The sequence below is a fragment of the Saccopteryx bilineata genome, chromosome 9, assembly GCF_036850765.1.
Source record: "Saccopteryx bilineata isolate mSacBil1 chromosome 9, mSacBil1_pri_phased_curated, whole genome shotgun sequence".
Taxonomy (NCBI): domain Eukaryota; kingdom Metazoa; phylum Chordata; class Mammalia; order Chiroptera; family Emballonuridae; genus Saccopteryx; species Saccopteryx bilineata.
In genome coordinates, this window is record NC_089498.1 from 30,348,234 (window position 1) to 30,375,438 (window position 27,205).

Below are 27,205 nucleotides of genomic sequence, written 5' to 3' on the forward strand. Positions count from 1 at the left end.
GTTATAACTTATCACCTTTATTTTTAATTGATTTTTAGGGAGAGAGAGAGAAACATCGATTTGTTGTTCCACTTATTTATGCACTCATTGACTTATTCTTGCATGTGCAACAAGCAGGGACTGAACCCACAACCTCATCATATTGGAACGATGCTCTAACCAATTGAGCTACCCAGCCAGGGCTGTATCACTGTTTGCAAACTGCCTCAAGACCTCAAAAGTAAATATATCTGGGCTGAGTAGGTGGGGCTCTATCCCTCACTCATGCTGGTCCATACCCTTACCTCCCGATCAAATACTTTTGACTGTTTTACATATTTAGCTTATTATTCTGCTGCTTGTAAAAGGGGGCTTGAGAAACCACTGACTTTGGTAGGCAGGCTGACATTGCTGGAGTGTCCTCAAACTGTACCAGGGCTAACACCCCCACTGTCCAGAAACAGTAGGAAATCACATGCTTTTCCTTTTTTTTTTTTTTACAGAGACAGAGAGAGTCAGAGAAAGGGATAGATAGGGACAGACAGACAGGAACGGAGAGAGATGAGAAGCATCAATCATCAGTTTTTTGTTGCGACACCTTAGTTGTTCACTGATTGCTTTCTCACATGTGCCTTGACCAGAGGCTACAGCAGACCAAGTGACCCCTTGCTCGAGCCAGCGACCTTGGATCTAAGCTGGTGAGCTTTGCTCAAACCAGATAAGCCTACGCTCAAGCTGGCGACCTCGGGGTCTCGAACCTGCATCCTCCGCATCACAGTCCGACGCTCTATCCACTGCGCCACCTCCTGGTCAGGCTCACATACTTTTCTTGAGGATGGAATCCAGATGGTTCCTTCACTTAGGGAAAAAAGGATGGGAGAAGATTAAAACTGCTTCTAAACTATAAAAAGTGTCCAACCTAAGTAGGCAAAATACACCTTTAATGACTGCTGTACTATAATTATTCCTGCGTTTCTGGTGTTTTGTAAAACCAACAAAAGAAAACAATTTCTAAACTGAAGAGCATTTATGAAAAGCAGATGCTTACAAATACAGTCATCATCAGAGGAGGGAAAGTCCACAGTTCAAGTACAACCTATCTTTAAGCCAATTCAAACTGTAATTGCAGAGCAGCTAAATGCTTATTCATATTAAAATTTTTCTTCAGAGCATTTATCTACATAGCATTGTCACTTGGCATTTAAAATGTAACTCATCTACAAACTGTTTAATTTATATACAACTTCAGAAAATATGCATCAGAATAAAAAGACTGCAGAGAAGGACCAGGAGGGGTGGGGGTGGTAACAGCCCCATTGTTTACATGTCTGTCTGAGCTTGTAGAGTTCCCAAATATTAGATGCAAAGTATGGCTGGAGAAAGCCTGTGAGATGATAATAATCACAGTGACTTTTTTTTAAAAAGAACTATTATTAACCTGCTTCCCAAGATGGATTTTGTGGAACTATGGCTAAAACTTCTTAGACACAGAGACTAGCATGAGGCTACAATATAAAGAATATGTCACTTTGGACACATAGAACACAATAATGTACACCCATGAGTTTGTGTCACTTTGAACACATAGGATACAATGGATACAGCATACCCATGGATATAATATAAGGATATGTAACCTTGAACGCAAGGATATTCATTTAGACACAGACTGGAGTTTTCTATGAAAGTAATGTTTCAGATCTTTGTTGCAAGAGAAAATAAGGCAACAGATATCTGACTTAAAAGATCATTTGGTCCAAACAAGCCCAGTACACTTAGCTTAAGGCACTGGGGTAGGGCAAAGAGCCCTTTCCAGTGGGCTCAAGGGTGACACAGACATATCACCAAGAGAGGCCCTCTGCAGATTCCCCATGACCCACTGGGCTTCCAGTGGGAGAGAAGATGCAAAGCAGGCAGAGGCTGAGATGGGACTTACCAGTTTGCAATTTGTAAAGAACTAGGCAACAGAAGCAGGTAACATATAAATATGGGTGTTTTGAGAATAAATCAAAACCCATACAGTAAGTTTAATTCCTCTGGTTCTACTACAAAAAAAAAGGACAAAGAGAGGAAGAGAAGGAGGGAGAGGAAAGGATGGGAATAAAGAAGGCGAGGGGAGATGAGGGAAAAGAAGAAAAGAGAATGAGGTGGGGGCAGGAGAGAGAGAGAGAGAGGACAAATGAGTTCGAAAAGGTGCTTATTCCCAGGGGAATTATATTGTGGCAGTTCAGAGGATTCTGTGAGTGGAGACAGGAATAACAACTTTGCTCACTGTGAGGGATGGCAAGAGAGGTCTTGGGAGCACTTTGGTCTCCAATGTCTGGGGCCTGTTTTCCTGCTTGGCCTCCTTGAGAGCGCGCTTTTGGGTGTTCATGCGAGGTCTCAGCTCCCTGGCTTTGAATCTGGCTTTGCAGCTTTGTCCTCCCTGTTTCCGCAAAAGCTGCATGGTGGTGAGATGGCGAACACTATTGGAACTGGGAGGGCACCAGTGCCGGGAGCCCCACTCTGGATTGGCCAGTAGGGATGTCCTTACCCCTGGGGGAGGAACAGGCTGCGTGCAGTTGAGCTGAAGGTGCTTGGACAGCTCAATAGGTGTCTTGCCATCTTTCCTATCAACTGTTTTTAATCCATATGCGCAAGGCACACTCTCATCCTTTTTCACGCTCAGCACCTTCTCTTCTGGCCGCAAGAGACAGTCCTTACTCTTCTTGCTCAGAATATCCAAGCCATCTGGAGCTGAAGCCTTCAGGGGAGGCAGAACTAAAAGGGCCTTGGAAGTCAATGAGTGTGAGGTGGAGGTGCCTCGGTCAGTACCTCTGCTGGGGTCCTTGCCCCTAACAGTCTTGGGGATGCCCCACTCTTCCATGCACCAAATAAATTCCTTTATTTGCAGACTTTTCTTTTCAACCCGACTGTAGGAGGGAAAGCAGGTCTTGCTAATCCCCCTGGAGGCAGTGGTGTGGCCTTTGGCAGGGCTCTGAGTCTGAGAGGGGCTGCCTTGGTCTTTCTCTGGGTCTGCCTCAGCCAGAGCCCCTGACACCAACTTCACAGCCTCAGACTGAGGCTTGGACTCACAGATCCCTTGGGAGAGACTGACACAAAATATGCAGTTGCTGGTACTTTCTCCCACCTTCACCTTTTTAAGCTTCTTCCTGGGCCAGATGCAGGCAGTTGCAGAAGTCCTTCCCCAGCCTTGAACCTGCAAATAAAGCAGCATGTTACTCTCTGCCGAGCTGCCTAAACTCTAGCCACCCCAATTGTGCCCACATGCCCATTTGGGCCATCCTATTTGAACTGATCTCTTTTTTTTTTTTTTTTTTTTTTTTGGTAGTTTTCTAAAGTGAGAAGCAGGGAGGCAGGGAGACAGACTCCCGCATGTGCCTGACCAGGATCTACCTGGCATGTCCACCAGGGGGCGATGCTCTGCCCACTTGGGGCATTGCTCCATTGCAACTTGAGCCATTCTAGTGCCTCAGGCGGAAACCATGGAGCCATCCTCAGCACCCAGGGCCAACTTTGCTCCAATGGAGCCTTGGCTTATGGGGGGTGGGGTGGGGGGGAAGAGAGAGATAGAGAGAAAGGAGAAAGGAAAGGGTGGAGAAGCAGATGGGTGCTTCTCCTGTGTGCCCTGGCCAGGAATCGAACCTGGGACTTCCACAAGCCGGGCTGACTCTCTACCACTGAGCCAACCAGCCAGGGCCTGGTATATCTTTTATTTTATTTTTTACTTTTTATTTTTTTGTATTTTTCTGAAGCTGGTAACGGGGAAGCAGTCAGACAGACTCCCGCATGCGCCCGACCGGGATCCACCTGGCACGCCCACCAGGGGGGATGCTCTGCCCATCCCAGGCGTCGCTCTGTCGTGACCAGAGCCACTCTAGCATCTGGGGCAGAGGCCAAGGAGCCATCCCCAGCGCCCGGGCCATCTTTTGCTCCAATGGAGCCTTGGCTGCGGGAGAGGAAGAGAGAGACAGAGAGGAAGGAGAGGGGGAGGGGTGGAGAAGCAGATGAGCGCTTCTCCTGTGTGCCCTGGTCGGGAATTGAACCCAGGACTTCCACATGCCAGGCCGACGCTCTACCACAGAGCCAACCAGCCAGGGCCTGGTATATCTTTTAAATGGACTCATCTTTGTTTTTGTTTTTTTTAACTTTTAATACCTACTTTAGCCTCATATTAAGCAACAGTATTTTAAAATCAGAAATACTAGCAATAGGCCCTGGCTGGTTGGCTCAGTGGTAGAGCATCGGCCTGGCGTGCAGGAGTCCTAGGTTCGATTCCCGGCCAGGGCACACAGGAGAAGCGACCATCTGCTTCTCCACCCCTCCCCTTCTCCTTCCTCTCTATCTCTCTCTTCCCCTCCCGTAGCCGAGACTCCATTGGAGCAAAGTTGGCCTGGGCACCAAGGATTGCTCCATGGCCTCTGCCTCAGGCGCTAGAATGGCTCTGGTTGTGACAGAGCAATGCCCCAGATGGACAGAGCATCACCCCCGGTGGGCATGCCAGGTGGATCCCGGTCGGGGGCATGCAGGAGTCTGTCTGACTGCCTTCCCGTTTCCAACTTTAGAAAAATACACACACACACACAAAAAAAAAAAAGAAAAGAAAAAAAATACTAGCAATAGGATTCATAAAATACTAAGCAATAGTATCTGTAAATGGCTACCTTGATGTACTGACTAAATATTTTTTCAGGTGTATCAATACATTAAAATAAATTTGGAACTATTAAATAAAAATAAATTCAAAACTGTTTGTGCCTTGGCCAGGTGGCTCAGTTGGTTAGAGCATCATTCCAATATGCAGAGGTTGTGGGCTTGATCTCCAGTCAGGGCACATATAGGAACAAACTGATGTTTCTGTCTCTCCCTCTATTCATCTGTGTCCCCTCTGTAAGGCTTTCTTGTACTTCCAGGCTCTATTTACCATATCCAGGGAAACTGCTACATGGAGGGGATGGAGGAAGCGAGAATGAACAGAAGCAAGTCAATGTCAACAGTCCTTAGATCAGGGGTCCCCAAACTATGGTCCGCGGGCCGCATGCGGCCCCCTGAGGCCATTTATCTGGCCCCCACTGCACTTCTGGAAGGGGCACCTCTTTCATTGGTGGTAGTGAGAGGAGCATAGTTCCCATTGAAATACTGGTCAGTTGGTTGATTTAAATTTACTTTTCTTTATTTTAAATATTATATTTGTTCCCGTTTTGTTTTTTTACTTTAAAATAAGAGATGTGCAGTGTGCATAGGGATTTGTTATCGTTTTTTTTATAGTACAGCCCTCCAACAGTCTGAGGGACAGTGAACTGGCCCCCTGTGTAAACAGTTTGGGGACCCCTGCCTTAGATGTATATTTCAAAGAATAGGGACCTGGGACACTGAGGTCCCAGGTTCAACCCTGAAGTTGCCAACTTGAGCGTGGGCTCACCAGCTTGAAAACAGGGTTGCCGGCCCTGGCCAGTTGGCTCAGCGGTAGAGCGTCGGCCTGGCGTGTGGGGGACCCGGGTTCGATTCCCAGCCAGGGCACATAGGAGAAGCGCCCATTTGCTTCTCCCCCCCCCCCTCCTTCCTCTCTGTCTCTCTCTTCCCCTCCCGCAGCCAAGGCTCCATTGGAGCAGAGATGGCCCGGGCGCTGGGGATGGCTCCTTGGCCTCTGCCCCAGGCGCTACAGTGGCTCTGGTTGCAGCAGAGCGATGCCCCGGAGGGGCAGAGCATTGCCCCCTGGTGGGCAGAGCGTCGCCCCTGGTGGGCGTGCCGGGTGGATCCCGGTCGGGCACATGCGGGAGTCTGACTGTCTCTCCCCGTTTCCAGCTTCAGAAAAATACCAAAAAAGAAAGAAAAAAATGGCAATAAACAACTACATATCAATAATAACTTTAAATGTAAGTGGATTAAATGCTCCAATCAAAATACATAGGGTAGCTGAATGGATAAGAAAACAGGACCCGTACACATGCTGTCTACAGCAGACCCACCTCAAAACAAAAGATACACATAGACAGAAAGTAAAAGGATAGAAAACAAATATTTCATGCAAATGGAAACGAAAAAAAAAAGCTGGGGTAGCAATACTTATATCTGATAAAATAGACTTTAAAACAAAGACTATATAGTAAAGGATAAAGAAGGTCAGTACATAATGATAAAGGGAGCAATCCAGCAGAAAGAGATAACCATTATAAATATCTATTCACCTAATATAGGAGCACCTAAATATATAAAGCAGATTTTGTTGGAAATAAAGGGAGAGATTAACAGCAATACTATAATAGTAGGGGATTTCAATACCCCACTAACACCAATGGATAGGTCCTCAAGAAAGAAAATTAACAAAGAAACAGCAGAATTAAGGGACACACTAGATCAACTGGATTTAATAGATATCTTCAGAACCTTTCACCCTAAAGCAGCAGAATATACACTATTTTCAAGTGCATCTGGTACATTCTCTAGGATAGACCACATATTAGGGCATAAAATGAGTCTCAACAAATTTAAGAAGACTGAAACCATATCAAGCACCTTCTTTGACCACACTGGCATGAAACTAGAAATCAACTACAATAGAAAAACTGAAAAACACTCAAACACTTGGAAACTGAACAGCATGTTATTAAACAACAAAAGGGTCAACAATGAGATCAAGGAAGAAATAAAAAATTTCCTTGAAACAAAGGAAAATGAGCACACTACAACTCAAAATCTGTGGGACATAGCAAAAGCAGTCCTGAGAGGGAAGTTCATAGCATTACAGGCATACCTTAAGAAGCTAGAAAAAGCTCAAATAAACAACTTAATCCTGCAACTAAAAGAACTAGAAAAAGAACAGCAAGTAAAGCTTAGAGGAAGTAGAAGGAAATAATAAAGATGAGAGTGGAAATAAATGACATAGAGACTAAAAAATCAATACAGAGGATCAATGAAACCAAGAGCTGGTTCTTTGAAAAAGTAAACAAGATCAATGAACCCTTAGCCAGACTCACCAAGAAGAAAAGAGAAAGGACTCAAATAAATAAAATTAGAAATGAGGATGGAGAAGTAACAATGGACACAGCAGAAATACAAAATATTGTAAGAAAATACTATGAAAAACTGTATGCCAAAAAATTAGACAACCTAGGTGAAATGGAAAAATTCCTTAAAAAATATAATCTTTTAAAAATCAATCTGTAAGAATCAGAAAACCTAAATAGACTGATTACAACAAATGAGATTGAAACAGTTATCAAAAAACTCCCAACAAACAAAAGCCCTGGGCCAGATGGCTTCACAGGCGAATTCTACCAAAGGTTCAAAGAAGAACTAACTCTTATCCTTCTCAAGCTATTTCAAAACATTCAAGAGGAAGGAAAACTCCCAAGCTCCTTTTAAGAGGCGAGCATAATTCTGATTCCAAAGCCAGGCAAAGACAACACAAAGAAAGAAAACTATAGGCCAATATTCCTGATGAATTTAGATGCTAAAACCCTCAACAAAATATTAGCAAACCGCATCCAGCAATACATGAAAAAAATCATACATCATGATCAAGTGGGATTTATTCTGGGGAGGCAAGGCTGGTATAATATTTGCTAATCAATCAATGTGATTCATCACATAAACAAAAGGAAGGAGAAAAACCACATGATAATATCAACAGATGCAGAACAAGCATTCGATAAAATCCAGCACCAATTTATGATCAAAACTCTCAGCAAAGTGGGAATACAGGGCACATACCTCAACATGATAAAGGCCATCTATGACAGGCCCACAGCCAACATCATACTCGATGGGCAAAAATTAAAAGCAATCACCTTAAGATCAGGAACAAGGCAGGGGTGCCCCCTTTCACCACCCTTATTCAATATAGTTCTGGAAGTCTTAGCCACAGCAATCAGACAAGAAGAAGAAATAAAAGGCATCCAAATTGGAAAAGAAGAAGTAAAACTATCATTATTTGCTGATGATATGATACTGTACATAGAAAACCCTAAAGTTGCAGTAAAAAAACTACTGGACCTGATAAAGGAATTCAGCAAGGTGTCAGAATATAAAATTAATACTCAGAAATCAGAGGCATTTTTATACACCAACAATGAACTATATGAAAGAGAAATTAAGAAAACAATCCCCTTCATTATTGCAACAACAACAAAATGCCTAGGAGTAAATTTAACCAAGGAGGTTAAAGACTTGTACTCAGAAAATTATAAAACATTGATAAAAGAAATCAAGGAAGATACAAATAAGTGGTAGCATATACCGTGTTCATGGCTAGGAAGAATAAACATCATTAAACTGTCCATATTACCCAAAGCAATTTGTAAATTCAATGCAATTCCTATTAAAATACCAAGGACATACTTCAAAGATATAGAACAAATATTCCAAAAATTCATATGGAACCAAAAAAAAACCACGAATAGCCTCAGCAATCTTGAAAAAGAAGAATAAAGTGGGTAGTATCACACTTCTAGACATCAAGTTATACTACAAGGCCATTGTACTCAAAACAGCCTGGTACTGGCATCAGAACAGGCATATTAGATCAATGGAACAGAATGGAGAGCCCAGAAATAAACCCACACCTTTATGGACAATTGATATTTGACAAAGGAGGTAAGAGCATACAATGGAATAAAGATAGCCTCTTTAACAAATGGTGTTGGGAAAATTGGACAGCTACCTGAAAAAAAATGAAACTAGACTACTAACTTATACCATTCACAAAAATAAACTCAAAATGGATAAAAGACTTAAATGTAAGTCATGAAACCATAAGCATCCTAGAGGAAAACATAGGCAATAAGCTCTTTGACATCACTTGCAGCAATATATTTGCTGACGCATCTCCACATGCAAAGGAAATAAAGGACAGAATAAACAAATGGGACTATATCAAACTAAAAAGCTTTTGCACAGCTAAAGACGATATAAACAAAATAAAAAGTAAACCACACAGTGGGAGAACATATTTGACAATGCATCTGATAAGGGGTTAATAACCAAAATTTATAAAGAACTTGTAAAACTCAACACCAGGAAGATAAACAGTCCAATCAAAAAATGGGGATGGCTCTGTGGCCTCTGCCTCAGGCGCTAGAATGGCTCTGGACGCAACGGAGCAACGGAGCGACACCCCGGAGGGGCAAAGCATCACCCCCTGGTGGGCATGCCGGGTGGATCCAGGTCGGGCGCATGCGGAAGTCTGACTGCCTCCCTGTTTCCAGCTTCGGAAAAAAAAAAATGGGCAAAAGAAATGAATAGACACTTCTCCAAAGAGGACATACAGATGGCCAACAGGCATATGAAAAAACGCTCAACATCAGTAATCGTTAGAGAAATGCAAATTAAAACCACAATGAGATATCACCTCACACCAGTCAGAATGGCGCTCATCAACAAAACAACACAGAATAAGTGCTGGCGAGGTTGTGGAAAAAAGGGAACCCTTCTGCACTGCTGGTGGGAATGCAGACTGGTGCAGCCACTGTGGAAAACAGTATGGAGATTTCTAAAAAAAATAAAAATTGAACAGCCTTTTGACCCAGCCATCACACTTTTGGGAATATATCCCAAGAACATCAATCACATCAACAAGTCAAAAGGAGAAATGCACCCCCATGTATATGGCAGCATTGTTTACAATTGCCAAGATCTGGAAACAGCCCAAGTGTCCATCAGTGGACGAGTGGATTAAAAAGCTATGGTACATATACACAGTGGAATACTATGCAGTCATAAAAAATAAGGAAATATTATTTTTTGGGACTACATGGATGGACCTGGAAACTATTATGTTAAGTGAAATAAAGCCAGGCAGAGAAAGAAAAATATCATATGACCTCACTCATCTAAGGAATCCAACGAAAAATATGAACTGAGGAGTGGAATAGAGACAGAGGAGGGATCAAAGAATCCAGAAGGTAAGCGGACAGAGGGAAAGGGGATGATAGGCTGATAGGATGGGATGAGAGCAGAAAAGCAAATCCTGGAGGGAAGGGCATTATGGGGAGGAGGATAGAGAGGGATGTACTAGGGAACACGGGGGAGGGGAGGATGTATTCGGGCAGACACTAGAATCTATGTAAACACAATAAATTAATTTAAAAAATTAATCAAAAAAGTACTGCTATCCTCACCATTAATATTTTACCTCTGCTCCAAAGGTTTCTATATTTCATTGTTTACACATTCTTTAGTAACAGTAACTATTTTTGAAAAAAAAAAAAAGGTTTTCATCAAAACACAGATGTAGAAGGGATCTAACTCAAGAAGATACTCACTGCTTCTTCCCATCCAGTTCCGATAACAAACTCGTTGGCTTTTCTATCTTGTTCAAGAAGAATGTCACTGATATTGAGAAGACAACAAACATGATCCCTTTCCCTTCTTCCATCTGGACAAGGATAGGTTAACTCAGTTTCTTCTGTGCTTTGAATTTCATTATTTCCACTATTTTCTAACTCAGTCTCGTTTTTCTGACAGAGATCCATTATGGTGATCACTCTAATGGTCGCTTAAAATTTTTTAACATCTTCTTCCTGTAGTTTGAAATGTGGATTGGACTCAGTTTTTAATTTTTCTTTTAAAAAAAGCATAACTTGGGTGAAACATCTTCAACACATTCAGGAACAGACTCAGAAGAAATATTATAAAACCACCCACTGTCAACTTTTGACAGTATAAAAAATAAGTTTAATTCTAATAAAAGACTAATGGACTTATAGACCAAAGTTGGGAGTGAAGAAAAGAGGAGAGGAAGATGTTAACATAGGCTCCACCCCTCATGATGAAGTACAGACTGAAGTAAGCAATGCAGGTTGAAGCATCCCCCTACCCTCACTCCAAAAATGCCCAACTGATACTGTGCTAGTAACAAGAGAACTAGTGAATGTGTGGCTTATGCACCCCAGCCTCCTCCTCTTCCCCTTCCCAACAACTCTGGAGATCAGCTTGGGGATCCTCAAGCTTTTTTTTTTTTTTTTGAAGCTGGAAATGGGGAGAGACAGTCAGACAGACTCCCGCATGCGCCCGACCGGGATCCACCCGGCACGCCCACCAAGGGCGATGCTCTGCCCACCAGGGGGCGATGCTCTGCCCCTCCCGGGGGTCGCTTTGCTGCGACCAGAGCCACTCTAGCGCCTGGAGCAGAGGCCAAGGAGCCATCCCCAGCGCCCGGGCCATCTTTGCTCCAATGGAGCCTTGGCTGCGGGAGGGGAAGAGAGAGACAGAGAGGAAGGAGGGGGTGGGGGTAGAGAAGCAAATGGGCGCTTCTCCTATGTGCCCTGGCCGGGAATCGAACCCGGGTCCCCCGCACGCCAGGCCGATGCTCTACCGCTGAGCCAACCGGCCAGGGCCGATCCTCAGGCTTTTAAGAAAACTGGCAGAGCATGTGATCTAAGCTCAGTCGATGAGTTCACCCTAATTCACCACATATGACTGGTGCCCTCTGAAAGGGGAAATCTGGACACAGATATGCACAGAAGGAACATGATGTGAAGAGACACAGGGAGAAAGAAGATGGCCATCTGCAAGTGAAGGAAAGAAGCGTGGAGCAGATCCTTCCCTCGCAGACTTCAGAAGAAATCAACCCGGCCAACACCTTGATTTTTATATGTCGAGCCTCTAGAAATGTGAGATAATAAAGAATCTTGTTACAGCAGCCCTAGGAAATTAATACAGTAGGTGATGGTGATAGTGGTGGTGGTGGTGATATTATTGATCCTTAATTGATGCTTTTCCAAGTTGAAAAATGAGACTTGGCATTTATAATCCAGTCAAAGGGTTAGGAAATTTATAATCCTGATTATGAGCACAGACTCGATGCCAAACAGCCAGGGTTCCGATCCTTTTACTAGCTGTGTGAGACTTATATAAGTTACTTTTCTGGGTCTGTTTGCTCATATATAAAAAGGGCATGATTTTAATACTTTCCCACAGACAGATGTTCCTCCTGGGGACCCCACAAGCTGCAAAGATGAACTCGAATGCCTAAGCAGTAACCACCAAGGATCCAGCTGAGTGCTAACGAACAGCCAGGGCCTTCTTAAGGAAGTCCTTACTGGTAATGACACAGGATCCACTGGAGACCACGCACCTTGCTTTCTGTCACCCAACATGATCCCTGCCAGAAACCCACATTGTTTTATTTTCTGTTCAAGTACAGACAAGTAACTTCTTGTAACAATATCTGTTCAATTACCACTTCAGCTTTTTCACTTAGGCCTTACGTGGCATTTGATGGTAATGAAGTTCCACTTACCTATGGAAGATCAAGTATCACTGGCTAGCTTAATCTTTTCCAATATGACATTAGAGCAGATGAGTGAGATCTGAAAGGAAAAAACTTTTCTTACAAGTGACTAAGAACTAGAAGTGCTATTTCATTTACAAACAGCATGATTAAGGACCTGACAGATGGTGCAAACCAGCCTAATCCTCTCATACTGTGAAATTTCACTTCAGTCACTGCCCAGGCCAAAGAAGTACCTGTAAGTACACTCTGCCCAGTTCTCTTCAGAATTACAAAAATGTTTATACCACAGAGCCCCACAGACTTAACAAGCGTACAGTTCAAAAAGAAAAAGCAGAGAATCAAAAGCAAAGCCATTTATTAAATAATAAAATAAATTTAAAACTTGAGGTTATTGTAGCAAAGAAACAGATATTGTTTAGGAAAGAGTAAGTAGTGCTAGAATGTTCGCATCAATAAGAAAAATATTTTGTGCCTAACCAGTGGTGGCACAGCGGATAGAGTGTCAATCTGGAACGCTGAGGTCCCTGACGTTGCTGGCAAGAGCACAGGCTCACAGTCCTGAGCTTAGGTTTGCCGACTTTAGTGTGGGATCGACATGATCCTAACTAAGGTCGCTGGCTTGAGCAAGGGGTTACTGGCTCACCTAGAGCCCCCAGTCAATGTACGTTATGAGATGCATCAATGAACAACTAAAGTGACACAACTACAAGTTGATGCTTCTGATTTTTCTCTCTTCCTGTCTCTCTCTTTAAAAAAAAAAATTTTTTTTTTGCTTAAAGTGTCTCCACTGACAAGACAATCACTACTCAGAGTGCCTGCTTAAGTGGCGGAGTAATTTACTGCTCTAATTTTCTGGTTCTCAAACTTGGCTGTCCCTTGGAATCATCTGGGGAACTTTATAAGAAATAAAAATGTCCAGACCTCGCCCACAGAAATGCTGATTATAATTGTTCTGTGCATAGCCTGGCCATCATGATTGTTTTTTTCTTTACAGAGACAGAGTCAGAGTGAGGGGCAGACAGACAGGAACGGAGAGAGATGAGAAGCATCAATCATCAGTTTTTTGTTGCGACACCTTAGTTGTTCATTAATTGCTTTCTCATATGTGCCTTGACCTTGGGCCTTCAGCAGACCGAGTAACCCCTTGCTTGAGCCAGCGACCTTGGGTCCAAGCTGGTGAGCTTTGCTCAAACCAGACGAGCCCATGCTCAAGCTGGCAACCTTGGGGTCTTGAACCTGGGTCCTCCGCATCCCAGTCTGACGCCACTGTGCCACTGCCTGGTCAGGCCATCGCGATTTTTTAAATCATCTGAGATGATTCTAAGATCCAGCAAAGTTGGAGAACTACTGTTTTTCCTGTTCTATCAACATCCTCCACTCCCTGGTCCTAATTTTACCCCCCAGAGCAAGGCTCTGTGCTGGGAAGCCTTCCCATCCTTGCATGAGGTTAAGAAAGTCTATGATGCCTCTGAAGATGTTTAATGATTTTTTTCAGGGAAAGGCCTATTATCAGAGTTACAAAGCAGTTTGTCACTACAAAAGGTTGAAGACTCAACCTCCAACAGCTCTGTAAAAAGGTTCCATGTACTCTTCTCTCTTTCAGGTTAAACATCTCTAGCGCCTTCAACTATTCCTCACATGCCATGAGAATATGTGAAATCTGAGGGGGAGACTATTTCTATCTCTATATATCTAGAGAGAAGAACAGCAGAAGCCCAGGATGCAATAATGGTTAAGTCTATTTTGGAGTCAGTAGAATGGGACCTAGTGAGGGCACCAGGAGAGGTTCTGGTCATTGTATATTACGAAGAGCCAAAAGAAATCCAGGTAACAATATCAAGTTAATAATAAAACTTACTATTACATAGCTCTTACTATATGCCAAGCACTGTTATAAATACTTATATAATAGTCATAAATACTATTTTTTTTTTTTTACAGGGACAGAGAGAGTCAGAGAGAGGGATAGAGAGGGACAGTCAGGAACAGAGAGAGATAAGAAGCATCAATCATCAGTTTTTCGTTGTGGCACCTTAGTTGTTCATTGATTGCTTTCTCATATGTGCCTTGACCAAGAGGTTTCAGCAGACAGAGTAACCCCTTGCTCGAGCCAGCGACCTCGGGTCCAAGCTGGTGAGCTTTTTGCTCAAGCCAGATGAGCCTGCGCTCAAGCTGGCAACCTCGGTGTCTTGAACCTGGGTCCTCCGCATCCCAGTCCGATGCTCTATCTACTGAGCCACCGCCTGGTCAGGCAAAATACTACATTTTTATAAGTACTTGACTCACTTAATGAGAAATCATGGGAACTATATTGACTCCTTATGACTGAAAACTAAGAATCATCTTTGAGTCAGTAAACCTAGTATTCTGAGTCAAATGGTCAGATTCCTACATACCAGATTGCTAGGTGCTCGTCCAGAACCCTGGTGTTCTTCAAGCAAGCTGGATCAAGCTGCACCACAACTAGAACAGAAGGTTGGTGGTCTTTTCCTAATTGGAAAAAAATTCAGTTAGTGGAAAGCATAGTCTTAATTTTAAGTTTTCCTCCTATAAATGTGCCTTCAAGTCGTACTGTCTATTCTTCTAGCTCTCGTCAGAGAGACAAATAGCGATGTGTAAAAAGCAATCAAAGGTCAGCTGAGAGAGTAGATATGCTACTTCTTACAAATTCTATGCAGGTTTACTTTTACGTTGGAATGCAGAAATCTGCAATGATATAATACTCATATTTTCTGATAGTAAAATGATGTTTGCTTTACAAACTGGAAGTAAATCAAGAGCTCATGCTGTTCCACTTCTTGACTCCCAATGAGTTTTACAATCTGATTCCATTTAAGAATCTCTGGTGTGAAGCATACGCCAAAGTCCTTATTAATGTTTTCCAAGGAAATCACATAAAAAAACACACAGAAAGATCACAGTGAAAATGCTACCATGGGACAATGCATTTGCAGATGCAACTAGAAAATTGGTTTTGGAGTATAAAGCAGGAAGCTACACATATGTACGCCAGAAGGTATTCAACTCTGACATATGCTATTAAAGTGACTCAAACCAAAATGTACAAAGAAAAAAATGTTGACTGAGGCCCAAGCCCCCAAAGTACATGTTTGGATAAAGAAGAATAAACCCCCCAAAAAACTGATCAAGGAACTTAAGATATTTGAAAATTAAGAAAGGAGTTGAATGAGAGTCTAAGAAACAGAGCCTAAGGAAATTTACTATGATCCAGAAAATACCTTTTCTAGTAGTATTTATAGAGACAAAAATTGAAAGAAAATGCTCAGAAAAAAAATTATAGCATAGTTTATTTTATTTTACCAATTAAATATAAACTATTTTTTTTGTATTTTTTTTTCTGAAGTTGGAAACGGGGAGGCAGTCAGACAGACTCCCGCATGCACCCGACCAGGACCCACCCAGCATGCCCACCAGTGGGCGATGCTCTGCCCATCTGGGGTGTTGCTCTATTGCAACCAGGGCCATTCTAGCACCTGAGGCAGAGGCCATGGAGCCATCCTCAGCGCCTGGGCCAACTTTGCTCCAATGGAGCCTTGGCTTCAGGAGGGGAAGAGAGACAGAGAGGAAGGAGAGGGGGAGGGGTGGAGGAGCAGATGGGTGCTTCTCCTGTGTGCCCTGGCGGGGAATCGAACCCGGGACCTCCACACGCCAGGCCGACACTCTAACACCGAGCCAATCGACCAGGGCTGATAAACTGTTTTTAATTGACTTCAAATTAATCCTGCAAGGAGTGTGGGAGGTGTGGGGCACGTGGTGGTTGTGGTTAGAGAATATGATTAAATAAAAGTGGCCATATGCTACATGGATGTTAACTGTACTTTTCTCTCTACTTTTATGTAAGTGTTAAGTTTCCCATAATAATAAAAAAAAATTTAAGCCATTACATTATCAGAGTTGTTCAAGAAATGAAATATGGGATAATGGTGGAGGTGAGCACAGGATGAATTCTGACCTTCAGAAAACTGAAATAAATGTATCAAAGAATAGATATCACAATTTGTGTAATTTTATGTTGGAGTAAAGAACAAGGACTTATTGAAAAACAACAGATGTACAACAAAGGTATAAAAATCAGACAATAGAGTTTATGAAGGTAATTTAGAGAAACTCCATAAATAATTGTCCAATTATTTGAGTTTAAGATTGCTTAACAGTTTAAGTCACAATACTCAAGGCCTTCTCATTGAATTTACTGAACTGCAAAAGAATGAGTTGGAAATGCAGAAAAAATAGACATTTACCTTTGGGATCTCTGACACTGTATTATGATCATGCAACTTGATAATGAAACAAGAAGTACAGAAACTACCAAATTATAATCTGGCAATGTCAATGTAGTTTTCATTAACTACATGTTGAAATTACAATATTCTGGACATAGTAGATTAAAATGTATTAAAATTGGTTGTACCTGTATTTTCTTTTTTAAATTTGACTAATAAAAGTTTCTAATTATATTTTAAAATGTAGCTTTAACACCCAAACCAATCTGTAATTTAGGATACAAAGTGTCCTGCTCCTGAAATGAACTATAAGACTTTATTCCACTACAAAGGGCCAATTGTAAAAGTACACTAATATTATAATACAACAGAGTCCAGGAAAAAGATACATTTTCTGTTGCTACTCTCATGGATGTGTTGATTAAAGTTAAAATGGGGTTTGAGGGGCTGAAATCAATGTAAAAGGAGAACAATGACCATATCTATCTGCTATTTGCAAATAAATAACTCATGTTGCCCAAAGGAAAGATTACATATATGAAGTAGAGACCACCTGATGAAGAACATGAAGAAATTCTCAAAAGGCTAGTAGCCAATGAGAAATTAAGGATAGCAAAAAACACAAGAGACAGACAGAAGGACAAATTAGTACAGAAAGGGACTTTTTGTATTTCTTTGATCAAGAAGGTTATACTGTGGTTATTATTATTTTTTTATCATTTTAATGAAAGTGAAGTTAGGAATTGTTTTTTTAAATTTCCATAAAACTGACTTTTGGGATATTTTTGTTGTTTTTAGTTTGTTTGTCCCAGATAAGGCTTAACCTGCCAGAGTCTTTTTGGAAAAAGTTGCCCTGGGAGCTTTTACCAGGGTATGCTTCAGTTTGGCACAGTCACTGCCTGTTAGCTAGACCTACCCATACTAGTCTAGATACGCAAGGTTAAGCTGCAATAACAAGCAAACCTAATTTTTCCCCCAGTGATAACAAAAATTTATTCCTAATACATACTACATGTCCATTGTACAATGTTGTAGACTCTGCTCCACATTATCCTCACTCTGGAATTGAACTAATGGAGACACCATAATGGAAAACCAGAGCCAATGTGACAGCAAAAATGAGTGACATCTTAGATGCTGACTCTTAGATGCTTCTGCCTAAAAGTAACATATGACTTCAGTCTCCATGTCATTACTGGAACAAGTCACAGGACTACCTAACTTCAAGGAGAAGTGGAAAAATACTTCCTCCTGAATCACCAGAAGGAAACGGAAAGCCAAATTTTGGTGACCAGTAGTAATGTCTTGGTACCACACTAGTATGCTATCCGATGTTGCATACAAAGCAGATGGTCCTTATGTACTAAGAATGTCACTACCTAAAATGTGGACATTTATGGCCCTTGAAAGAGTCTAGGCCTCTGGGAATGGGAAGGCATATAACATGATAATTCTTTTCTTAAAACCTTTTCCAATTTTTTTGGATTCTAATATATATAAATATAAGGGTCTAAAGATACAATCTTAAAGTAGTTGGAGGTATAACTGCTGAGTAGCAAGATATGAATCTAGCACAGGATTTCTTACCAATATTGACAAGCTGGCTTTAAAATTTAGTAGAAAACGCAAAGGAACTATAATAGTTATAACAATTGTGAAAACAAACTATAAAGTGGAGGAATCACACTATCCAATTTTAAAAATCACCATAAGGCTATAGAAATCAGTATGATATTGGTGAGGGAAAGACACATGGATCAATGGGCCAGAATAGGGAGTCCAGAAATATACCCATATAAACATGCCATTTGATTTTTGACAAATGCAAAAGTAATTAAATGCACAAAGGATAGTCTTTTCAAATATAGTGTAGCAACCACTGGCCAATCATGTGCAAAAAAAATAATTCAAAATGGATCATAGACCTAAATAAAAATCATAAAACTATATAACTTGAAAAAGAACACATAGAAAATCTTCATGACCTGGGGTTAGCAACTGTTCTTTGACATGCTTAAATAATTTTAATAACTGAGAGCTCATTATTTTATAAGCTACTTTTTTTTCCATTCCAGCGGCATCTTTAACATTGGAATGTTCTCAAATCAAGACATCTGCAAGCCTACAAATTTTGCTTCTCAGTTCCTGGGATTCCTCCCAAAAGCAACACATGATAATTCTGAAAATATCTGAAGGCAACTATCATTTCTTCAGACAAGAATCTCAAATTCCCTCATCTTAAGAATGTGCAGTTGCTTGTCAATGTCTTTAAAATGTAGCACCTGGAAATTGGGGTAATACCTAAATTCAGTCGGGCTAGAAGTATCTATTTTGAAATCTGACTTCCTTTGATTTGAAATCTATGCCAATTATTAATAATTCAACAAAGATTGCTATATTTTATAAATGCTATATGCTAATCTTGATTAACACTGAACTGAGGCCAACTACAACTTCTAGATTTTTTCACATAAATTGTTAATAATCCTTGTCTTGACTCTATACCCATGCTGTTGATTTCCATTTATTTATTTATTTTATTTATTTTACAGAGAGAGAGAGAGGCAGAAAAGGAGGGAGATGAGAAGCATCAACTCATAGTTGTGTCACATTAGTTATTCATTGCTTGCTTCTCATAAATGCCTTGACCAGGGGGCTCAAACCCAGTCAGTGACCCCTTGCTCCAGCCAGCGAACTTGGGGTAAAGTCAGCAACTTTGGGCTTCATGCCAGCAACCTTTGGGCTCAACCCTGTAATCTTGGGATCATTTTGATAATCCCACACTCAAGCTGGTGAGCCAGATGAGCTCACGCTCAAACCAGCAACCTTGTGATTTTTAACCTGGGACCTCAGCATCCCAGGTTGATGCTCTCTCCCAGGGGTCGGGAAACTTTTTGGCTGAGAGAGCCATGAACGCCTCATATTTTTTTGTTTTCTTTTATTTATTTATTTATTTATTTATTTATTTATTTATTTATTTATTTATTTTACAGAGACAGAGAGAGTCAGAGAGAGGGATAGATAGGGTCAGACAGACAGGAACGAAGAGAGATGAGAAGCATCAATCATCAGTTTTTCGTAGCTACACCTTAGTTGTTCATTGATTGCTTTCTCATGTGCCTTGACCATGGGCCTTCAGCAGACTGAGTAACTCCTTGCTTGAGCCAGTGACCTTGGGTCCAAGCTGGTGAGCTTTGCTCAAACCAGATGAGCCTGTGCACCAGCTGGCGACCTCGGGGTCTCGAACCTGGGTCCTCCGCATCCCAGTCCAACGCTCTATCCACTGCGCCGCTGCCTGGTCAGGCTGAACGCCACATATTTTAAAATGTAATTCCATGAGAGCCATACAACAACCTGTGTACCTTACACATTATCCAATAAAAATTTGGTGTTGTCCCAGAGGACAGCTGTGATTGGCTCCCGCAACCATGAACATAAGCAGTAGGAAATGAATGGATTGTAATACATGACAATGTTTTATATTTTTAACATTATTTTTTTATTAAAGATTTGTCTGCGAGCCAGATGCAGCCATCAAAAGAGCCACATCTGGCTCACAAGCCATAGGTTCCCAACCCCTGCTCTATCCACTGCACCACTATCAGTCAGGAGCTATTGATTTCCTTTTAATTTTTTTCTTTTTTCTTCTTTTTAGCTAGATGTAGATATCCAAGTTTATAAAATTCTTCTAAAATTTCTTTGTCTTGGTTTTGGACCATCATCCTAACCTGCTTAGATATTTCTGAACCATTTCTTCCCATTTTAAGACTCTAATAATTCAATGGATATACCTTCTTTAATTTGACCCAAGTCACTCAGAAATGCTTTTGAGGAAAGGATGAAGAACAATATCCTGTGGATATCCCTGGTACTTGGGTGTTTACTAATTAACCTCACTATACAATTATCTGACCTATATTTCTAAATTTCATCTATAAGATTCCTGATCCATTTATTTAGGTAATCCCATTGAAAACAAAAAGGAACCTTCCAAGAGTTAAGGAAATTTACATTCACATTGATGTTTATTATTTTTTTTTACATTTATTATCTACATTAGGGATGAAGAATATGTTCCAAATTGTCAGTTCCAAACAAGTAGTGGCTACCTAGGGTGTTGAGTTCAGAACGATCTTAAAACTTGTCCACTACAGGAAAGAGTTCTGTAATTGATTAATGATGTCTGTCAGAGAACAAGGAAGCTGGTAGCACATTTGCTACATATTTGCCATTAACTGTCTACAAAGTCAAACTGTAAATGTCTCACTCTAGATTCCTACACTTGGTTACCACATTCCTAATCAATTAACAGTGGGGCTAATGTTGATGGGCCAGGAGAGGCAAAATGTCCACAATGTTTAAGTAAAAGCAAACTGTACTCTCTCAAAACTCCTTACCACTTCTCTGGCTCCATGTCCCCACACTTACCCTGTCTTCTTATAAGTTTCAGGTTTAAAGAAATCTTGAATCCATGTCAGAATTTCAGCCAGGAAAATACGGGTTTCTGGCAGTCTCACTTGAAATTCTGAATGGATGTTTCCTGTGGTCCTTATCATGTGTTGAAGGAATCAATGAATAAAAATAGTCATGGTGGGCCTAGCCAGTGGTGGCGCGGTGGATAAAGTGTTGACCTGGGATGCTGAGGTTGTCAGTTCGAAACCCTGGGCTTGCCTTTTCAAGGCACATGTAAGAAGCAACTGCTATGAGTTGATGCTTCCCACTCCTCCCCCCCTTTCTTATCTCTCCTCTCTCTAAAATCAATAAATAAAAATATTTTTTTAATCTTGCTCTTTTTATTACACACTCAGTGAATGAACCATCCTTAGTATGAAATTAATCATAAGACACAACATGAAAATAGGACAAAAAAAAATCTTCACTTTCCTCTGAGATTAGGAATATCAGATTTAATTAGCCTTAATCAGCAACTTACATATATTTTTTTCTTACAAATAACAGACAAGCATGAAAACTTAACTCTTCTTAATGGGCAGTTAGGATTCTAAAATGTCCTCAACTTTTTTTTTTTTTGTATTGAATATTTTTCTGAAGCTAGAAACAGGGAGAGACAGTCAGACAGACTCCCGCATGCGCCCGACCGGGATCCATCCGGCATGCCCACCAGGGGCGACGCTCTGCCCACCAAGGGGCAATGCTCTGCCCCTCCGGGGTGTCACTCTGTTGAGACCAGAGCCACTCTAGCGCCCGGGTCATCTTTGCTCCAATGGAGCCTCAGCTGCGGAAGGGAAGAGAGAGACAGAGAGGAAGTAGAGGGGGAGGGGTGGAGAAACAGATGGGCGCTTCTCCTATGTGCCCTGGCCGGGAATCGAACCCGGGACTTCTGCATGCCAGGCCGACGCTCTACCACTGAGCCAACCGGCCAGGGCGTCCTCAACTTTTTAATAAAGATCATTTTAAAACTAAAGCACAAGTTCGACGCACAGTAAAAACACAGTACAAATATCCAAATTTCTGATCTGACTTTTGCTAAATAGAGCCTAAGAACAAAGAAACATTTTCCCCTGTCCAGATAATAATTTAAAATATAAATTAATTGTATTAAGTCCTACTGAATTGAGAATATTCCTGGTATAAAAACCACCTTAGAATTTGAAGTCTGAGTCACTGCATTTTATGGTGGGACAGAGACTGGATTTTGTTTGCTTTCTGTAATTACTTCACAGTCTCCCTCCATTTCAAAATTGAGATTCACAAATGAACTGGATACCATTGTTTCTGGTTGATCTGTCTGAACAATGGAATCAGCCGTAGCTTATTCTGTTGGTATTGTCTTTCTGCTTCCTCAGACATCCTGTTTTCTTCCTCCGCCTCTTCCTCCTCTTTCTTCATCCGGTAATACTCATCAATGGCATACTGGTACTTTGGGGTGCTGATGCCCAAAACAGATACAATCTTTTCTCCAAGAAAGTCACACACTGAGAGGGTTGATGTGGCTGCCCGAAGCATGTAAAAACCATAAGTAAGGTCCCCAGGTAAGTTTTGTCGGATCAACTGTAGGCAAAATATCTTTCTTTTCCGGGCCATCAACTTTATCTTCGTCTGTGCTGTATTCTTCCACTGTTTCACCACTGACAAAGTGGATGACTCTCCTTGGGACTTTCTTCTTTTTTCCAATGACTCCCAGTTCTACATTTTCAAAGCCTTTTTCGTTACTCATCTGCCTCTCGGAGTCCCTGAACACCACGGCGGCCGCAGCTCCCGGCGCTGCGACTGCTTCATCTTCTGCACGGCTCACAGGCTCCTGGTCCATCGTTGTCACCGCTACAGAGCTGCTGGCGCCGCAGCGCCCTCCCCGGGCCGCGCCGGGACGAGATGGGGGAGACAGTACCGGGGACGGAAGGGCAGCTCTGCCCGAGGGGTGGGGCTCGGTACCCTAGACCCGGTTAACCACGGCCGTGAGGAGCACCTAACTGAATAAATAAAAATCTTAAAAAAAAAAAAAATTGAAACAGTCATGGTGGAAGTTAAGTTTCTAAATACAGAGCTAAGCTTCATACACATAAACTGGTTAAATAGGTCTTGAAGATTGGCCTGGGCATGCTGATCATTGGTAATATAGTATCTAAATGAAAAAGACATTGAGACTTCAATCTAACACAGTTTGGAACACAATTCTGCAGGGAGTTGAACCTCTTTGCGTTAAGCACATTCGCCACCCAACGTAAGCAAATTGTTCATGTTTTCAAATGTTATAGTCCCATGTTAATTATTTGTGCCTTATGCTTATTATGTGCCCACAGAGCACAACAGTTTTGACTGTTCATAGAATGATTCCTACGAGGGAGCGTAGTTCCTTCAACTATCCCTCCTCCAATCAGACCATTTCTATTCCAATTACAGTCTCCCAGCTCTTCCACTTTTTTCATTCACATTCATTCACTCACTCAGTGCCTATTAGCTACCTAACCCTGGCTATAAAAGTGTAAAGCAACGCCCATCTTCCCAGCTCTCACACAGCTTACAGTTTATGTGAACATACAAGTCATCAAACACCCATACTCAACCTGACTCTCTTTTCCTTTAATAATCCTTCCCTTCCCTGCAGGCTCCTCACCGTCTTCCGTGATCCTTCCTTCTTTCTCACCTACCTCCCCTCCTTCCTCCAGCAGTTCCCACTCAACCACAAAAGACGACTTCCCGTTTTTCAAGAGCTCCAGCAAAACATCGTCCTTTACCTTACCAAGCTCCACCCCTGCCTCCAGTGTCTCCACCCTCACAGGGCTCCGCCCTTTCAAAGGCCCCTCCCACTGACCCCCCACTCTGTGCCTCTACGCCCCCCCCCCCCCGCCCACGCCCTTAATCCAGAGCTGGTTCGCACTACCTCTCCCTTTACGTCCCCGCCTCAAAGCGCAGCTTCCTCTCGTATTGAGCAGGGCTCTCGCTCCGCCGCCCGTGGGGTAGTGTGGGGCTCTGCTGCGGCGCCGGGGAAGCGGCTGCCTCCACTCACACGCTTACATGGGGCCAGCGGGGGTAAAAAGCCCTCAGTAACTTAGTTTTCGCCGGCGGCGGGCGGCAGCGACAGTTGCCCAGGGTTACGACGCACGGGAGGCGGGGCGGTGGGCGGGTTCACAGCGGAAGAGACGTAGTCTTGCCTCGCGTAACAAGACTGAGCGCGGCGGCCACGCTAGCTGACCGAAGCGAGCGCGTGCTCCCAGCAGGCTCTGCGCGGCCGCGCACCTTCCACAGTGCGCGCGGATACTCCAGCCCTGTACGAGCGCCTGAGGCGGCCTTGCGAGGGACCGTGTAACCTTAAGCGCCGGTCAGGGAAGTGGCTGAGGACCTGGATGCCCGCCGGACCCTGGAGTTTGAAATGGAGGGCCCTTTGGACCGGCTTCCCCTCGGAGACGCGGGGCCTTTTATCGGCCACTCTTGCTCTAGGGCCGAATGTTTCTGAGGTAGGGCCGCCGTGCGTGTTGCAGGACGGTTAGCAGATTCCTGGCCCCCATCCACAAGACGCCAACCAAAAATGTTCCCAACGTTGCCAGTTTACCCCAAATCGCCCTCCCCCACGAAAACGACTGTGCTAGGATGATGCAGAACAAAAACTTAGTAGGATGCATTGGGCTTGAACTTTCGGCGCCTGCTTACAGGACTGGACAGTCCTGGTTTGAATCCACTGGCAGTACCAGCTAGCACTTGACTGAACTTGTGTAGCAGTACAACTTTGTGAAGTGGGCATTGGCCTTTTTTTTTTTTTTAGCAAATGAAAAGTAGCTACAAGTCCTTAAATCAACTGAGGTACTCTTTGAACACCCCCTTGTTCCCTCCCACCTTTGGTACTGGTGCTGTTGAGCACCCCGAGGTACAGCCAGAGGTCGGAACCAGTGCCCACGCATTAGGTGGCAGAGCCCCGACCCAAGTTCGGTCTGATTCCAAAGCCCTTCTTTCTGGTTTTAGAAGTGTGAACATTTCTGCTGTAAAAAAATATTGGCATGGTAGTCCTTCATATAACTGATAAAAGGTATTTAGAAAGATAGCTGTTACTGCCTTTTTTTTTTTACAGAACATAATCAGAAAGCCTTGAAATTTCGTGCCAAGACTATTTTATATAATGTCTTAGAATGTTACATTATTCTAAGATGATGGAACAAAGTACTTCTCTAGAATGACTTAGTTTTTTCGGTATAATTTCTTTACCTAAAATATACACATTTGGATAATTTGGCTTTTCCAACCTGGAAAGAATGGTATGCTTGCATGCTTCTGAAAAGAATCATACCCAACACTACATAACCCATTGATTTTTTTGTGTTAAAACACATTTTAATACTAAATTTAAATAGTAGCCAAGGATGTAACATCCAGAATATCATGAATGCTGGCATTTTAAAATATTATATTGCCCTTTTAAAAGGACTTTTGTCAGCTTGCAGTCTCCCACACCAGGACACACAGGAGAAGTGACCATATCCTTCTCCATCCCTCCCCCTCTTTCTTCTCTCTCTTCCAATCCCGCAGCCATGGCTCAGTTGGAGCAAGTTGGCCCCCAGCGCTGAGGATGAGCCTTGGCCTGCATCAGGCCCTAAAATAGCTTGGTTGCCAAGCAATGGAGCAATAGCCTCAGATGGGCAGGGCATTGTTCCATAAGGGGTTACCAGGTGGATCTTGTCCAGGGGACATGTGGAAGTCTGTCTCTCTGCCTCCCTGCTACTCACTTAGGAAAAAAAAAGTATTGCAAGATATCTACACTGCTCACAAAAATTAGGGAATATTTTATCACTTCATACTCATTTTGAAATGTCCCCTAATTTTTGAGAGCAGTATATATATGGTTAGAGACTTTTATTAAGTACTCTATCATTTCTCTATGCCACAAAAATATATATTGTATATAAAAATATATATGTGTGTGTATATATATATATATATATATATATGAAAATTTTAAAACTGTCTTAACATCATAATGCTAAAATAGTTAAAACTTCTTTCCGGATTGAGAATTACCTTTATTGCTGCTCCGCTGGCAAACAACAGGAATATGTCTAATTTTTTCATAGATGTAAACTGAAATACCTTATTCATATAAAGATGCACATGAAAGGGGTTTTGTTATAGCAGTCTCTTAACTTTTTAAAAAACCCCTTTCCACACCAGAAATCAGTGGTCAAAAACAAAAAAACTAATGATCTATCAGCTGACAGTTTACTTTGGCCCTCCTTCAGTTTTGTTGAAAACAGAAAATTTGAAACCATCTAACTAGCAGGATTTGTTATCCTGTCATTAAAGCTACTCTCTGTTTCTGGGAAGAATACAAAAAGTCTTAACTAAGACTTACTAAATGATTATTAAACTTCTTGACTGAAAGTATATTCTCCTAAGTACATGAGGAAGTTGGAAGATCTGGTAACTATTTTCCTTCATGTTAATTAGGCATTCATGTGTTAAATGGGCTAGCAATCACTACCAAAGTCTAGCAAGTAAAAGCCCGATAGCATGATTGAGTAGAAACATTAAGGGACAAGTGTGTTTAGCTAGTTATGTTTATAAAAAGCCAATATAGACTGATCAAGATATCAGCAGTTCTAGTACCATGTCTCAAGAGTTGACAAAGGAATGTTTCCAAAACCAAGAAAGATGGATTTAGGAGGTATATGGAAGCTTACTCTGTGTTCAGTTTTTTTTTTAGTTTGTTTGTTTTTTATTTTTATTTTTTATACAGAGGCAGAGATAGACAGGAACAGACAGACAGGAATGGAGAGAGATGAGAAGCATCAATCATCAGTTTCTCGTTGCGACTTCTTAGTTGTTCATTGATTGCTTTCTCACATGTGCCTTGACCGCGGGCCTTCAGCAGACCGAGTAACCCCCTGCTGGAGCCAGGGGCCTTGGGTCCAAGCTGGTGAGCTCTATGCTCAAGCCAGATGAGCCCGCGCTCAAGCTGGCGACCTCGGGTCTCGAACCTGGGTCCTTCCGCATCCCAGTCCGACGCTCTATCCACTGCGCCACCACCTGGTCAGGCTGTGTTCAGTTTTGATCTGCTCTAAAAAATAGTCTATTTAAAAGGAAAAAAAAAATGCTGAGGAGGGTAGGTGGTCAGTAGTAAAGCCATGTTGCAGGGGAGATTTTAATCTTGATGTAAAATGAAGGTCTCTCTGAAGAAGGCAAATGTGTGATTGGGTCTGAAATATTAGATTGTAGAGCAGTAATGAAAGTACAGTTACAGTTAGCATGATTTTTTTTTAAAGTGAAGTAAGAGGTTCATTTTAGCAGTCCCAGAAAAATA

General features: G+C 42.1%; 1 protein-coding gene and 1 pseudogene across 2 annotated transcripts; both read right to left on the reverse strand.

The window, feature by feature from the left end:
- Window positions 1-1,955: 1,955 nt before the first annotated feature.
- On the reverse strand, window positions 1,956-23,989 carry C9H16orf46 (chromosome 9 C16orf46 homolog). 2 transcript variants are annotated; one of them, XM_066243663.1, is made up of 5 exons: window positions 23,801-23,989; window positions 14,611-14,704; window positions 12,221-12,290; window positions 10,242-10,499; window positions 1,956-3,178 (listed from the first exon to the last, which is right to left on the reverse strand). In XM_066243663.1, the coding sequence occupies exons 4-5, from the start codon at window positions 10,449-10,451 to the stop codon at window positions 2,207-2,209; spliced, it is 1,182 nt and encodes a 393-aa protein (XP_066099760.1). In that variant the 5' UTR covers window positions 10,452-10,499; window positions 12,221-12,290; window positions 14,611-14,704; window positions 23,801-23,989; the 3' UTR covers window positions 1,956-2,206. The 2 variants fall into 2 exon arrangements, with proteins under 2 accessions (XP_066099760.1, XP_066099759.1); XM_066243662.1 differs by lacking the exon at window positions 23,801-23,989 and adding an exon at window positions 23,568-23,695.
- Window positions 21,242-23,660, reverse strand: LOC136313372 (protein FAM177A1-like; annotated as a pseudogene).
- Window positions 23,990-27,205: the final 3,216 nt, after the last annotated feature.